Source organism: Rhincodon typus, chromosome 20 (genome assembly GCF_021869965.1).
Source record: "Rhincodon typus isolate 14 chromosome 20, sRhiTyp1.1, whole genome shotgun sequence".
Lineage (NCBI taxonomy): Eukaryota > Metazoa > Chordata > Chondrichthyes > Orectolobiformes > Rhincodontidae > Rhincodon > Rhincodon typus.
In genome coordinates this window covers 30,343,815-30,359,478 of record NC_063351.1, presented here as the reverse complement: position 1 = coordinate 30,359,478, position 15,664 = coordinate 30,343,815, and the positions used below count along the sequence as shown (strand labels likewise).

At 36.7% G+C, this 15,664-nt stretch overlaps 1 protein-coding gene across 1 annotated transcript in view; it reads left to right on the top strand.

The window, feature by feature from the left end:
- Nucleotides 1-15,664, top strand: part of LOC109912023 (SEC23-interacting protein) — a 101,933-nt gene that overhangs the window by 35,636 nt on the left and 50,633 nt on the right. Inside the window, exons 10-12 of the mRNA XM_048609199.1 lie at nucleotides 1,149-1,364; nucleotides 3,609-3,764; nucleotides 15,027-15,129. Of these exons, the coding sequence (XP_048465156.1) occupies nucleotides 1,149-1,364; nucleotides 3,609-3,764; nucleotides 15,027-15,129 (475 nt within the window). The remainder of the gene's footprint in view (nucleotides 1-1,148; nucleotides 1,365-3,608; nucleotides 3,765-15,026; nucleotides 15,130-15,664) is intronic.

The following is a 15,664-nucleotide window of genomic DNA, read 5'->3' as shown; positions in this document are numbered from 1 at the left end:
TTTCAATTGAACTGGGGTTAGTCTCCCAGCCTGATGATAATTGTCGTTGAATCTAATTTTACTGCTGCTAATAGGTGATTCCTTGATTGGGCATCACTTGCAGAACAATTGAGTGTGCTTATAACTTCACTAAAACTCCATTTCAGATTAAGAATCAAGCTTAGCATATAAGATATGCATTTGTGTGTGGGGATCTGGTCTCTACAACAAAAGGAATATTTTCAAGAAGCATTTCTTTATTGAATATCTGGGGGTTTGGCAGCTTACAGTTTTCGCCACGTCATTTCGTTGGCCTTTCATAATTGACTTACCAAATGACCAGAATCCTTTATTCCTGTAGTTAAATTGTTGTGAGTATTTGAAATTTGGCATTCTTGCATTTGTCCTGATGAACACATGATGAAAAGCTTGGCAACCTGTCTCACTTCTCAGAAATATTCAAGCTCTGTACTGCCAAGCAACTGCTTGAAATGAATCAGACTCCCCATATTGAATGATAGTTCTGGTTAGTGGGGAGCAGCAGATGATAATGTGCTAATATTACCAGAAAATGGTTATGCTGTATTCTGTAATGTTATGTTAGGCCGCAGCTGGAAAACTGTGTACAGTTCTGGTCACTGCACGACAGGGAGAATATTGTCTGGGATGGAGCATTTCAACCTTGAAGAGAGGCTCGATAAGCTTGGGTTGTTTTCTTTGGAACAGAAAAGGTTGAGGGTTGGACCTGGTAGAGGTGTATGAGATTGTGAGGGGCATGGACAGAGTGGATAAAAAGCAACTCTTCCCCTTATTGGAGGCTCAATAACAAGAGGACATAATCTTAAGGTGAGAGGCAGGAGATTCAGAGGGGATTTGAGGAAAAACTTCTTGCACTCGGGGTGGTTGGCATCTAGGACGCTCCCTACAACAAAATGACCAGCCAAGTTCTACGGGATACAATGTGTTTTCACCAGGCTTTTGTTCAGATTTTAACTTTTATTTTTAAGAAGAGCTTTCCTCTATTGATGAACTTGTTTCAAATTATGAACTTTTCTCATATGGTAATAAAATTGTGGTTGATAAAAGTCAGTATGGAAATATTGATTTTTTTTTTTTTGGTTGAAATGCCTGACATGAAATGGGATGACTTTCTTTCTTCCATATTACAGACGAAGAAGAAAGTTGCAATGGAGAGAAAGGCAGCTCTGGAAGGTCTGAAGAAAGTTCAGCAAGAAGAAATTCAAAAATCCAAGGATGGAACTGATCAAATGAACTCATTAACTGCAGAAAAACAGCTGAGTTTGAAGAAGATGCTGTCTTATGCTGGGACTAGTGTTTCATCTGTCACTGTACATTATGACCATTTTGAAGCAGGTGCTGGCCAGGTAAATGTCACTTTAAACCTTGAATTTGAATGTATTTTTAAAAAATGCATGCTGAGTACATGCTTCAAATGAAAGATTGTGTGATTGTCTGGGAGTTAGATTGGCAGTCATTAATGCCTTAATTGAAAGTGTTTTTGTGTATGAAATATGTTAACAAGTTCTAACAACTGTCTGTGAAAGAAGTTTCTCGTGAATTTCTAATTGGATTTATTAGCTTTAGGACATCTAACATGATCTCCTTCCACAAATGGAATCACCTTCTCAATGTTAACTCTACCAAAACTATTTTTTTGTAATATTAAAAGACATCTTTTAGGTCATTGCTCAACCTTTGCTTTACCCAAGAAAAGAGCCCCAGGGCCCTGCAGTCTTTTACACGATTCATTATTGCTGAGTTCAGATGTTGTTAGCACTACTTTCACTAGTGCTTCTAAGTCCTTTTCATAGTAAGGAAACCATAACTGCAGGATATTCCCAAGTATCATCTTAATAAAAAGGACCTGTATAAGTTGAATGCAACCTCTGTTTTTTATCAAGTCTGTTCCTCTAGAAGTATACCTAAGTGCTTTGTTTTCATGGTCTTGTTAACCTTATTTTCTGCTTTTAATGATACGTAAGTCTATATCTCTTGATTCTGTTGCTCCTCTACCCAACTCAGTGTTAGTTCACAAAGCATGTATGATATTTTTATTTGTTACCAAAATGTGCACTTTGCACTTTGCTTTATTGAAATTAATTTATTATTTACATTGCAAGAAACTGAATTAAACTGGCCATATAAATACTGTAGATATAAGAGCAGACCAGAGGCTTGTGTTTACATAGTGAATAACTCACCATTCAAGCCTGTCCACTATCTGCAAGGCACTTGTCTTAGATGAAGATGATGGACTGCTCCCCACTTGTGTGGCTGCGTACATGTCCAACAATACTCTAGGATAGAAAAACCCGAGTGGTGTCCCATCTTCCACTGACATATAGTGGCTGCGATGCAAGCCATCCACAAGATACCCTCCAGTAGTCATCAAGCCTCCTTTGACTGCACCTTCAGAATGTATGGCTTCTGCCATCAAGAAGGGCAAAGTTCAACAGATATATTGAACAGCACCACTGCCAAGATCCTCTGCAAGGCAAACACCATCCTGATTTAAAATGATATCGCCATTCCTTTGCTGTCACTGGGTCAAAATCCCTCCCTGACAGCACTATAACTGTTCTTTGCATCATATGGACTGCAGCAGTACATTCTCCAGAACAATTAGGGATGGGCTACAAATGCTGGCAAACCAGCTATGCCTTCATTCTTGTGAAAGAATAAAGAAAATTCTAAGTTTATTCTAGAATGAAAAATAATTATACATTGACAGGATAAACTATTGATGGAAAGCTGCCTATTTTCAGTTGATTAAAAATGGGAAAATGATACATTTTAGTAGAAAGAGGAGGGAAATGCAAACTGAAATGTAGAATCATGACAAGAGTAGATGAGGAGAAACTGTTATATGAAATGGTAGGAGGCTTACAAACCAGAAGAAGCTGATTTATGGAGTGGTGATGAGGAATGACCTTTATATGTAGCAAGTGGGGAAAATCTAGAATTTATTGCCTGAGAATGTTGTAGAAATAAATTTAAACAATGGCTTTATAAAGTGAATTCATTAATCATCTGAAGAGATCAAACTTGTTGGAAAAGGCAGGTGAATGTGACCAGCTGAATAACTCTTGGAGCAAACATAATGGGCTGAATGGCATCCTGTGCTGTTGTGATTCTAGGAAATTCATTGACGGTTTCTTTACTTAGCATTGAAAATCTGAAACTCACTATTTCAAGAAGTAGTTTAGATGAATAACTTAAGTACATTGATGGAGAAGTTGGGAAAGGACATTGCATGAGAAGGCAATAGAAGGATATTCTGATAGACTTTGACATCTCGTGGGGCATAAATACCAGCATAGACCATGTGAGACGTAAATTCAGTGTTAGCAGAAGCGGAAAGTAATGCTATCAGTTACTTTTAAAGGTTGAAACTGTTTGTTACCAACAATAATAATAAGACTAAATCTTGCATTGCTGATGATACTAATGTTCAGATTTCATGCTGTGGCAGTGTAAGTAATTCTTAAATCTTGTGTATCATGGGTCTGCCTGTTATACGTACGCATCCTGGAGCAGCTTTCCTATTGTCTGATTGATTTGTGAGTTTTTAATTTCATTTGTGTTTGTATACTACATTTATTTCTCAGGTGTCTGTGGTTTATCAAACACTAGACTTCAAACCAGATAACTTCTTTGCCTTGGGGTCTCCTATTGGTATGTTTCTCACTGTGCGTGGGCTGGAGAAGATTGATGAAAGCTACCAACTACCAACCTGCAAGAGATTTTTCAATATTTATCATCCTGTAAGTCTAATTTATTATGAGACAGTTTGGAGTGCCAGTTTGTGACTTTTGTTGATTTGATTCCCAATGACAGATTTATTTTAAGTTCTAATATTTGTTTACATTGTATTAATAATATCCTGTATCCTTCAGATTTTTAAAATAATGATGGATTAATTGTTCTTTGAGGGATCCCTAATGTTTATTGCAGTACTATGTTGAACATTATTTGTTTCTTAAACTCATCAAGATGCCCCATAGTTGCAGTATTCACGAGTATAATTTTGGTTATTCTTGAGGTTAGCAGCATGATGTTTCTTCAGTGGCAAATAAACCTTTGTTGCTCAATGTTTGCATGCAATATGCTTTGTACTGATGTCTGAAAAATGCTAGAGCAAAAATCTGAAACATAAGCAGGATGCCACTACAACTATGTATACTTGTAATTTTAGTATGTTCTTTTCCCATTTTGTTTATAGACGTTCATGTGTGTATATTTTACTTCATACTGATCTGCATTTTCACCAGATATTTCCCTATATATTTTGAATAGCATATCCTGTCAGAAGGGTAGAACAAATCTCCTGGGGAAACGTCTTAAATTTGACAGGTTTTAAAACATTTTTTTTATCCAAATTCGTATAGAAAATAATTTTTGTTTTAGAAAACATCTCTGTATAACCATTGTACTAATCAATGGGAATTATGAAATAATTTTCACAAATAGCTTCCATGATAGCATTGACTTTCTAGTAATGAATATTAATTTTGTACACCAGCATTCACCTGTGACAAATGATCATGGAGTGAAATACTTGTTTGGTTTGGTCAGATATTGATGATTCAGCTGTTAATTAAGACAAATTGGGAAAGGAAAAGTGTTCAATTAGTTATACACATTAGTTCAGATTTATAAGGTGTGATAGTTAAATTAGGAATCTTGTTGGTGTTGTCTTTTTGATGTCTTGTGCATTGAATCTTCTTGATGTCTGTATAAGAGAGAACTGTGTTCCCAAATCTGAGATTCTGCAGTTAGAATGTCAGCTTTAGATTAATGTTCAAACTTATGTTTTTAAGTAATTTAATTAATTCTTGGCCAAGCTGTATGATATTCTCAGCTATAGAGAAACGTGCAGCCAAAGAGAAGTCCTTAAGTTTGAGCAGCCAACGTCCTAACAGATGGTGGAAATTTGTTTTTTTGTTATAAATTGGGTAAGCATTTCCATTTGCCTGGTAATCAAGTGTGGTAACGATATCTGTTCAGAAAGATTTAACCCCATTGAAAAATTCCTGTGCAAGAATTTAGATTGATCAGTGTAAGGTTCAAGATCAACTGGCTGTTGTTCTTTACAGAGCAAGTGAAAATATGTAGCCTGGAGAGTGAATCCAAATTAAACTAGATCCTTTGTACTACATTGTGCTACAGAATGTACTCGTTTTGACCTGCATTGATTTTGTTTTGAGTCTCAAATTTAAAAAAAGTAAAGGACTGAACTGGGATCTTGCCAATTTTGTGATAGGTAACTGTAAAATAATTACTGCTTAAGGGTGAGGGCTCATGAATATTTTAATGATTAAAAACTGCACATACTCTGGTAATGGTGGCTCGTGTGTGAAATTCAATCTTAAAAAAAAAAAAAAAAAAATTTTTCATATACAGCACACTGTGGAGCTGGAGGAACACAGTAGGCCAGGCAGCATCAAAGGAGCAGGAAAGTTGACATTTCGGGTTGGGTCCCTTCTTCAGAAAAGGGTCCCGACCCGAAACATCAACTTCCCTGCTCCTCTGCTGCCTGGCCTGCTGTGTTGCTCCAGCTGCACACTGTGTTGTCTCTGACTCCTGCATCTGTAGTTCTTGCTATCTGAGTATTTTTCTTATTTTCTTATACCCTTCTGAGGAAGGGTCACCGGACCCAAAACGTTAACTCTGTTTTCTCCTTCACAGATGCTGCCAGACCTGCTGAGCTTTTCCAGCAATTTTGTTTTTGTTCTATTTTTCTTATATCTTGTATATAAGTTGACAATTGACTTTTAATTAAAAAGATCCAAACCCTTTGTACTTAGCCCCTGCTGATTGATGAAGTCAAACTCATCCTAGTGCATTTCTGTTTGATGAAATTGTAAAATAACGCACCTTTGAAGGTTCCTTGTGTTCTAAGCACATCAATAAATCCACAAACCTCATTGATACATACGGTGTTCCCTCTATTCCTGCACTCCAATATGAAAACATGGTTTTAAGAAGAATGGTAGATACATAGCCTAGCTCAAACTTAATGTCATTAAATTGCAGAAAAACTAGAGAATTCAAAATATGTGAAAAGAATGTTAGAAAGTGGAGGAAATTCTCTGCATAACTCCAGCTGCTTAAGAACGAATCTGCACAGGATAACCTAGCCAGTGGCTGCAATTGGAACATGAATTGAAAAATATACAAATGAAAATTGCCAGAATGAACTTTCAGTTTTTTGAGGATATATCCAAAACTTCTCCTGAAACAGGCAAGACAATTAGGCAACTCAGATTTTAAAGCCAGCTCTGGGTAGTTTATCAGATTTATGAAGAGAAGCAATTTTATGCTGCAACAGAAGATCAAGAATTCATAGCATCTCACAGCCCAACTTGAAGACTGGCCTATCATATTTCATCAGGATATCATCAAACATTGTAAAAAGAATGGATATAAATTGAACTGGTGTTCTGAATATGGATGAGACTCCCTTGAGAATTCTGACATGCCAGCCAGTCAAATGGTGAGCACAGTTGGGGGAAAAACATGTTGGTGAAGGAAACTGGCCGCAAATAGAGTAGATTCACATTTGTGTTGTGACGTATATGTCAGGCAGAAAATGGCTTAAGTCAATGGTAATATTTGAGAGAAATTTACAAAAGGGGGGTTGTCCAGTTCAAAGTTAGATGGATGGATTAAGCTGCCTTGTCAAACTAAGTGAGGAAAGTTTTTGGAATTTTCAGGTGGATTATGTAAAGAAAAAGGTTTTTTTCCATCTGGGATATCTTTAGATCACAACTTATGATATTGCTGAAGATAGATTACAAAATAATGATATTGCAATGATCTTACCAGCCTCAATCAACCTTTGATGTCTATGTGATTGGATGATCAGGCAGGATAAGATGCTCCTCCCACGGGACTTAATCTCAAAATAAAACTGAGATGAGGAGGAATTTCATTTCTCAAAATGTTGGATTCTTTGGAATTTTGCACCACAGAGATCAACTGTTGAGCAAATTTAAGACAGGACTCACCAGATTTCTGGAGGCTAATGACATCAAGGGATGTGGAAATAATGCAGAAAGTGGCATTAAAGTAATTGATCAGCCATAATCTAATTAAATGATGGAGCAGTCTCTACAGGATGAATGGCCTACTTTTGGTCCTATGTTATTCATGAAGAGGTGCAGCATATGGACTACCACGTTAGAAATGCTGCACGAGTAGCTTGTAAAAGCCTGGAATGAAATCTGATCAAAGTAAGAATGATTGTCAAGGCTCCACAACCAGCAAAAAGGAACAGCGAGACTGATCAGAGACATGAGTGGGCGCTGAAGATATCAGCAGTCAACAAAAAGGGGTTCTGCTAACCTCTCCAAAATGCAGTAGGCTATGGCCAGGAACAAGTGAAAGCCCCTGCCTATGGCCTGGGGCCAGATGAGCAAAAGGACTCATGTTGGAGGAGAAAGGGGTGATTTCAACTTATCCAAAAATGCTACCAATGTAAAAGCCAAAACTATACCTTTTGATTAAGCTACTCTGTATTCTCACGCAGGACCAGTGCATGGAAAGTCTTTTTGTTTTTCTTCTAAAGCTAGCGTACTGTCTTGTATTTCAAACATTTGAATGAAAGTGAGCATGAGCACTCGAAGCAATTGATTTTAGTCCCAAGTTTTTTTTCCTGCATTGTTGGGAATAACTGCTTAAATGTGCTTAAATTACATTTTGAATTTTTAAAATTTGAATATCTTAACGTATAAATCCGTAGCCTACTATTCATCAGTATGCTATTGTAGCATAGTTATCATTTCACTAGATGAGCAATCTACAGGGCTGTTTCGTGGTCTGGAATTTTGTCAAATCCCACCAATTGGGAAATTTAGCTTCTGTTAACTAAATATGTTAACTGTTAATATATCTGTTAACGAAATAAAATCTAGTTTCAATAATGGTTGCCATGAATCTGCTTGATTGCCATGATGACCCAAATGGTTCTTGAAGGAATTGTTACCCAATTTGGTATGTGTGTAACATTAGACCCACAGCACTATAGTTGACTCTTATCTGTCGCCTGAGATGTCTGAGCAAGCCACTCAAATGTATTCAAGAAGGCAGCTCCCCAACACCACCTCCAGAGCAAGTAAGGATGGGCAATAAATGCTGACCTGGCAAGATTGTGAATTAATAAAAAATGGAAAAAAGGGTGACCAGCTCATTTGCCTGTGTGTTGTATTCTGTGTTCTACTACACCAGTGACAACACTTTGAAAGCACTTCATTAATTATAAATCCCTTTGATGTACCCTGAGGGGTGCTGTATAAATTCAACTTTTTTTTTAATATCGATATATGTATGTATTTAGTCATGCTCAAAATTTTAGTAAAAGCCTTTTACAAGGAGCTGATTCAATATTAGGAAACACTGGTTTCTCAGAGCAGGTACTTGATACCTCGCGTTATAGGGTTAAGTAGTATATATCCTCGTCTTCCTTTAAGGCCACATGATGTCTCCATTTAGAGCAATAAGATCCTGAAGACTATTTAAGGCTATGTTATGAGTTTGGACATGGTGGAGAATCTTTAATATTTTTAAATATTAAGTATTTTATTTTGAATATTGTGTGATTTGCTTTCAAATATAACTTTACCTTCTGTTCTCAAATGCTTGAAAAGTTTAACGACGGGAAGAGTGAGTTACTGTGATCCCTTCTTTATGTTGAAGATGACTGGTGAAACCTTTGCTATGGACATGAAATATCACTCTAGTATTCAAAAACAGGAGTGAGGTCCTTTCACCTTTCTAAAAAAAAACATAGGCACTTGAATGCTTCCTACCTTAGCCTATCTGCTGCCAAAGCTTGCTCTTAGCCTCTGATTCAACCATTCCAATGCTGCCCTGACCAATCTGCAATTCTCTTCTTTTGTAAAATTCATTTCTATTAAAAATCTGCTGACCATCTTCACTCTTATCTTTGCAGTCTTAGTTCGGCTTATCCCACATAAAATGCTCATCTGTGTCGAAATACTTTTATGATCACACCCGGCCTCATTTTGATCATTTCCTCCGCCCCAGCTTCACTCACCAACAGAATTCTCTCAACTGTTCTGTCACTGTACTATTGTGGATTTCCTTCCTTTTTTATGTCCCATCACTCCCTAAATCGCTCTGATGCTCCACCTCCTTAAAGATTTTGATTCAGACCTATTTCTGAGCAAACTCTCCTACTAACTCTTTCTTTGGTTCAGCATTTATTAGGATATTTTTCTAAGTTGAAGGATGCTGTATACAACAACTCACTGTGCTTGAAGTATATTTGTTGAAGCTCTAGAAATAATTGTTTTCATGGATTTGAATCAATAGATTAAGCTGCTGACATTCTTTGAGGACTCCATAGAAGAGCTGTTTAATGGATGTGTAACGTACTTGGATTTAAAAATAAAGCCAAAGAAATACTTAGTTGGGAGTGGAATTGAAGGTCAAAAGGATTGTAAATGAATGTTGATATGAATAAATCCATGTAGGGAAGGGGTTGCACTAAGTGAAGAAATAATAGGCCAAATTTAATCATGGAAATGAGAGGTAAACAAAGCTGGAGAAACTCAACAGTATATGCAGAGCAAAACAGCTTCTGTTTCAGGCCAATGACATTTCAGCGAATCTGACGGAAAATAGAAATGTCGAAGTGCGGCAGGGGGCAGGAAGAACAATGGGGAAAGTCTCTGATAGGGTGAAGGCCATGAGGAGATTTAAATAATGTCACATTTCATGATACAACAGCCAAAAAGGCATTAATGAATACAGTGTAGAAAAAAAGGGCACGTCCAAATGATGTTGCATGAGTTGCTATATAAACACCATCTGGAAGCAACATGAACAGATAATGAAAAAAATGATGAAGACTAATCTGACAAAAACAAAGGGGAACAAAACAAACAAAAACATACAGAACACAATGGAGACGGATGCTATGATCTAAAGCTATAGAATGCGGAATGCTGTTGAATGCTGAGTCAAAAGATAGTGCGGTGTTCCCAAAGCTTGCACCAAGTTTGACTGAAGCATTGCAGCATGACACAGATTGAGACATCAGCTTAGGAGCAAGGGAGAGTATTAAAATGATGAGCAAGCTTGGGGTCATGTTTGCATACAATGCACATGTTCTACAAAGTGGTCACCTAGTCTACATTTGGTCTCCCCATTATGAGGGTGAATCAACTTAGTGAAGATTTTTGGCTGCAGCAATGATACTAGTTATCAAAAGAAAAGTGATTTTTTTTTGACTGTGAGTTACTTTTCAATGCCTGGAAGGTATGAAAGGTGCAGTGTAAATTTGAAAGTCTTTCCCCTTTCCTATTTAATTACTTTAGAGATCAGGGTGAATTTGTGTTTAACTCTGAGGGAATGAAATTTTTGTATCTTCTGTCTTGCGCTTTCTTATCGTCATGGCTCACAGACAGTATTGTTTCCTTTAGGGAGGAATTAATTGATGCATCAGTTGCTTTAAGTGAAATCTATTGCACATGCTGAATACTCCGGAGTGGAAAGAAGTTTATTCTCATCTAACCGTATAGCTTTTTACTTTAAAACTTTATCATACAGTTATAAACACAGTAACAAAATGAGAGGGATGGAAGGAGAACAATAAATCTCCAATGGTGCGTGACAAAATTATTGTCATTTAGAATCATTTTAATTAAAGGGACAAATCCAGATTTAATCACAGCCTAAACTCTGAACATTAGACAAATGATTCATCTCAATATAGTGTTGCTTCAAATATCCAAGCATGAAAATTACTTCTGTTTTTAATGGTGCATTTCTTATGTGTTATGTTTTTTCGAGTTACAAATGTATTGTAATTTATTCCGAGAATTTTCAGTATAAAATACAATTTATGTAAATAGACAATTCCGATTCTTGATGCAGATTTGTAAAAGAAAGAAAAAAAACTTTCACACTTGGGAGTTTACATCATAATGAGCACTTCCCTCCAATTGATAATTGCTTTAAAGTTATCTGTAAAACTTATAAATCTATAAAAATCACAAAAGTATTGGTCCTTCTACTAAAGTTCAAATATGACATTAATATATTCTTTTTCAACTGAGTGCTAGAAGCAACTTGCTGAACAAATTATGCAGTAAACGATAAGCACAACCTTGTCAAAGTAAACAAAAGGGCAGGAAAATGACAAGGCCATTATAAAACAATTTCTGAAATCTGCATGCGATAGGCTACAAGAAAATGACTAGATGTAGGGTTTCAATAAAAAGAAACTCAATGCTAATTTTGACTCGGCTGCAGTGTAGTATTACATAACTATTCTTGCAATTCCCAAATTTAGCATACTACCAGCTCCTGGAAAAAAGTTGTTTGTTATATTCTATCCAATTCTCAAACACCTTGCCCTTTTACAGGCCATCTTGTTTGCTGAAGTTGGGAGTCTTACCGAGCACAAAAGGAAACGATTGGGCCCTCAGAAATAGCCTACTCCTGCTCCTACCTTCTATGTTTATACGTATCTTTGCAAGAATTGCTCGGGATAGTGACCTGAGCCCAACCATTTTCAGCTGTTTCATCAATGACCTTCCCTCTATCATAAGGTCAGAAGTGGGGATGTTTGCTTGTGACTGCACAATGTTCAACCTAATTTATGACAGCTAGAGTACAGGAAAAAATGTGTTTATATGCCACAATACCTGGACAGGATCCAGGCTTGGGTTGTTAAGTGGCAAGTAATGTTCATGCCACACAAGTCCCAGGCAATGACCATCTCTAATACAATAGGATCTAACCTTGGCTTCTTGACATTCAGTGGCATGACCATTGCTGAATTCACCCACTATCAACATCCAGGATGTTACCATTGACCAGAATCTCAACTGGACCAATCACACAAATACTTTGGCTGCAAGAACAGGCCAGAAGCTGGGAATTCTGCAGTGTGTAACACTCATCTCATTTTCCCCAATATCTGTCCATCATTTACAAGGCATAAATTGGAAGTGTGATGTAATACTCTTCACTTGCCTGTATCGTACAGCCTCCACAACAATCAAGAAGCTTGACATCATCCAGAACAAAGCAGCTCATTAATTGGCACCTCATCAGCATTTACTCCCTTCACCACTGATGCAGTGGCAGCAGTGTGTGTCCTATCTATCAGATGAAGGGCATTCATTTGCTGAAGCTCCACAGGCAGCAATTGTCAAACCCAAAGCCTCTACCACCAAGAAGTAGAAAGGCAGCAGATATGTGGGAACATGACCACCTGTACATTCTCCAGGTCAAACACCATTCTAACTTGGAAATATATCGCTGTTCCTTCGCTGTCACAGGATCAAAATCCTGGAACTCCATAACAGTGAATATTGTTTCACACAAAATCTAACAACTAAGTATCTAGTGTCTTGGTGATCAGCAGTAACAACAGTAACTTAGTATTTCATCCAGCTCTATAATGCATGAGCATGGTAATTTATTGATTAAATTTATTTTTGATGGCCAAATAGGAGATGGTAGATGTGTTAGAGGGGTCAATGGTACATCTTTTATTGGTAGCTACTAGTGAAAATGGGCATAGTTTTGGATAATTTTTCTGAAGAAGGGTCCCAACCTGAAACGTCAGCTTTCCTGCTCCTCTGATGCTGCCTGGCCTGCTGTGCTCCTCTAGCTCCGCACTGTGTTATCTCATAGTTTTGTGTAGAATGCTAGCACACGTGATGAATAGGAGCACTGAAGGATTGAGAAACTTGAGCATACAGAAATCTTATACTAAGTTAACACAAATATCTCAAAGCAGTCCAATCCATGTTTCTGTCGTATAAAAGGCTTGACAGAAACATGGCATAAAATTGACCATTTAATGTGGTGGGAAGTACAGGACTAGAACCAATACTGGATAGAACATGATTTGAAAATATATAGAGAAATATGTTACTGCAGCATTATGTTGAAAACACCCTGTGATTTAGTGAAATGCAAGAAAGAAAACTTGGAAGAACAAATCGTCTCTTACTTCAACCACTGAAGCATTATCATTGACAACTCTTGAAAGGGTTAAGTTGGATGGTTAATTATTAAATATTGGGGGGTTTTTTCAGAGTAATTTTATCTATTGTAATGCTCTTGAGAGGTCAAACATGCCATCTAACTGAATTGGGAAAATGCATTTAATCAGTGTTAACGTGCAAGGCTAGCTTCTACAGAAATGGTATTAGTTTTGGGTGAAGTTTCCTGAAACGTTTTTTTGAGAGGCCAGATGAGATAAAAATGTAGATTTTGCAAGATTCAGTTGGGCATTGTGCCCTTCACTATTGATTTCTCTTTTCTCAGTATTTGAGAAAAAGATGAAAGCTGTGTAACCTTTGACTCATGGCATATTTTTGTTTTGCAACCTTGAAGCTGGACCTTTCTTTTCACAAACCCAGAACTTCAACCATTCGTATCGTCTTCAGCATTTTGTTATTGATCACTTTGCCACACATCAGCCTGTCACTGGCTAGGCTGAAAAATTTTTACATCGTGTTGGAATGATGCATCAAAAAGGGATCCACACAGATCAGTTATTAAGACATCTGTGCTCTATGAAGTTCTGAAATCATTATCTGTTTTGATTTTTATGAATGTGCTAGTCTACCTGCAAAAAATGGTAGCAGTCCCTAACTTGATTTCTTTAAAACCCTTCATATTGCAATTAATCTGATTTATCAGCCAGTCAGTTTAACGGTCATTCTGTTGGCATCTGTCCTGTTCATGAAACTTTGCTTCATCTTCAATTTGCAGTTACTATATGGCTTTTGGCAATGGGGAACGATCGTGACAGCAAAAAAATGAAATGGATGTCCTACTGTGTTTTCCTTTCTTCCCTGCTTCCATTTTCCAGCTTAAGGAAGTACAAACATTTCCTCAATTGGAGGATTTGAACCAAAATTCACATTTTATAAATTTTGGATTTTGAAATATTAAACCAATTATTTTATGACTGTGCTGTAATATCCTATTTTATTTTAAAAGTACAATGATGAAAATAAAACTTGCACTGTTTCACGTAGTAAAGCAGAATGCAAACAGCAGTTATTTTTCTGGTCACACTTCTATATGCATTTACATTTTATTTATTCAAGTTTATAGAGGATATAGGAAGCACGAGTTGGCAAAAACTCTGCAATCTGACAGAGTCTGAGGGGTGTGTATAACTTCCATTATCAGATGAGGATCTTACATTGTATAATTTGCGGACAAAGTGCAGATTTGCCCCTAGAAATTGGTTAGTTTGTCTTGCAGATTGTACGTGCTTTTCTCATTGCTCTTTGAGAGACCTTGCTGTGCAAAAATAGGCTGCCATGTTTCCTACATTACAATAGAGATTGCGCTTCATAGGTTTTAAAGTATTATGGCACAAACAGATCATAAAAAGCACAATATAAGTTTTTTTTTTCCCTTGTATTCCTAGGGGTAATTCACCGACATCTTGTTAACCTATCTTTTATGCCCTTCCAGAGGCCCCTCTGCTCAGAAGAATGACTTTTTCTTTGGTTTCCATTATTAGACTCAGGAATCCAATTTATTCTGTTTATTTTAAAAGGATGCTGTTGATTTCATGCACTAGTTTTTTTATGATCACATCTTTCTCTGCATTGGCAAATTATAGTTTGGGTATTAGTTGCCTCAACTCAATTGTTAAACATATGCCTTCAGTCAAATGCTTAAGTTATTTTTTCTTTGTTATCAAAAACATTTGGCATGCTGTACACAGTCTGCTGACTATGAGTATGTTATAGCTGTAAATTGGTTTGATTTTATTTTACATTTGTTTTCCAATTCAACCTATGATATTTTGGTGAGTGGATCACTGACTAGAGATTTTGATTTAGTTTGGGATGGTTTTTCTATGATCTCTAAAAGAACCACCATTCATTTTCTTTCACAAGTACAGCTGGAAATTATATTTAAATTGTATTTATTGAGAATTTACCCTGTGGAGAGCTGCATTTGCACTTTTCAAATTGGTCTACTTGATAAATTCAAAAAAAAATTATCTTTTACAGTTGGATCCTGTGGCATATAGAATGGAGCCTATGATTCTCCCTGAATTGAGTATTAAACCAGTTCTCGTTCCACATCATAAGGGTAGAAAGAGACTTCATCTTGGTAAGCACAGATCCTGAAAATTTAACCCTTCGGGTAAAATTAACTATCTACCTTCATGAAATTTGAAATCTAATCTGAAAATAACACAATTATCATTCTAAAGTAATGAACGATATCTTTCTAGAAAGTTAATTTTACATATATTCAGAAAAGGAGATCAAAGTCTTAGTTATAATAACTGAGCTTTAGTTTTTGTATTTGATTAAACAGTCATATCAGAATATTTTTCTAACATAAGTTTTTTCTTTAAATGTGAATGCATTGTATCCATCATGATTTCTCTGTGAGGAAAAAATGTCGTGTGTTGACAATCAGTAATTTTCTGAACCGTAGTAATTATTTTAATTAAATTTGAAATAGAACTTTGAGTTGTTCTAAGATAGCAGGAACTGCAGATGCTGGAGAATCTGAGATAACAAGGTGCAGAGCTGGATGAACACAGCAGGCCAAGCAGCATCAGAGGAGCAGGAAGGCTGACGTTTCGGGCCTAGACCCTCCTTCAGAAAACGTCAGCCTTCCTGCTCCTTTGATGCTG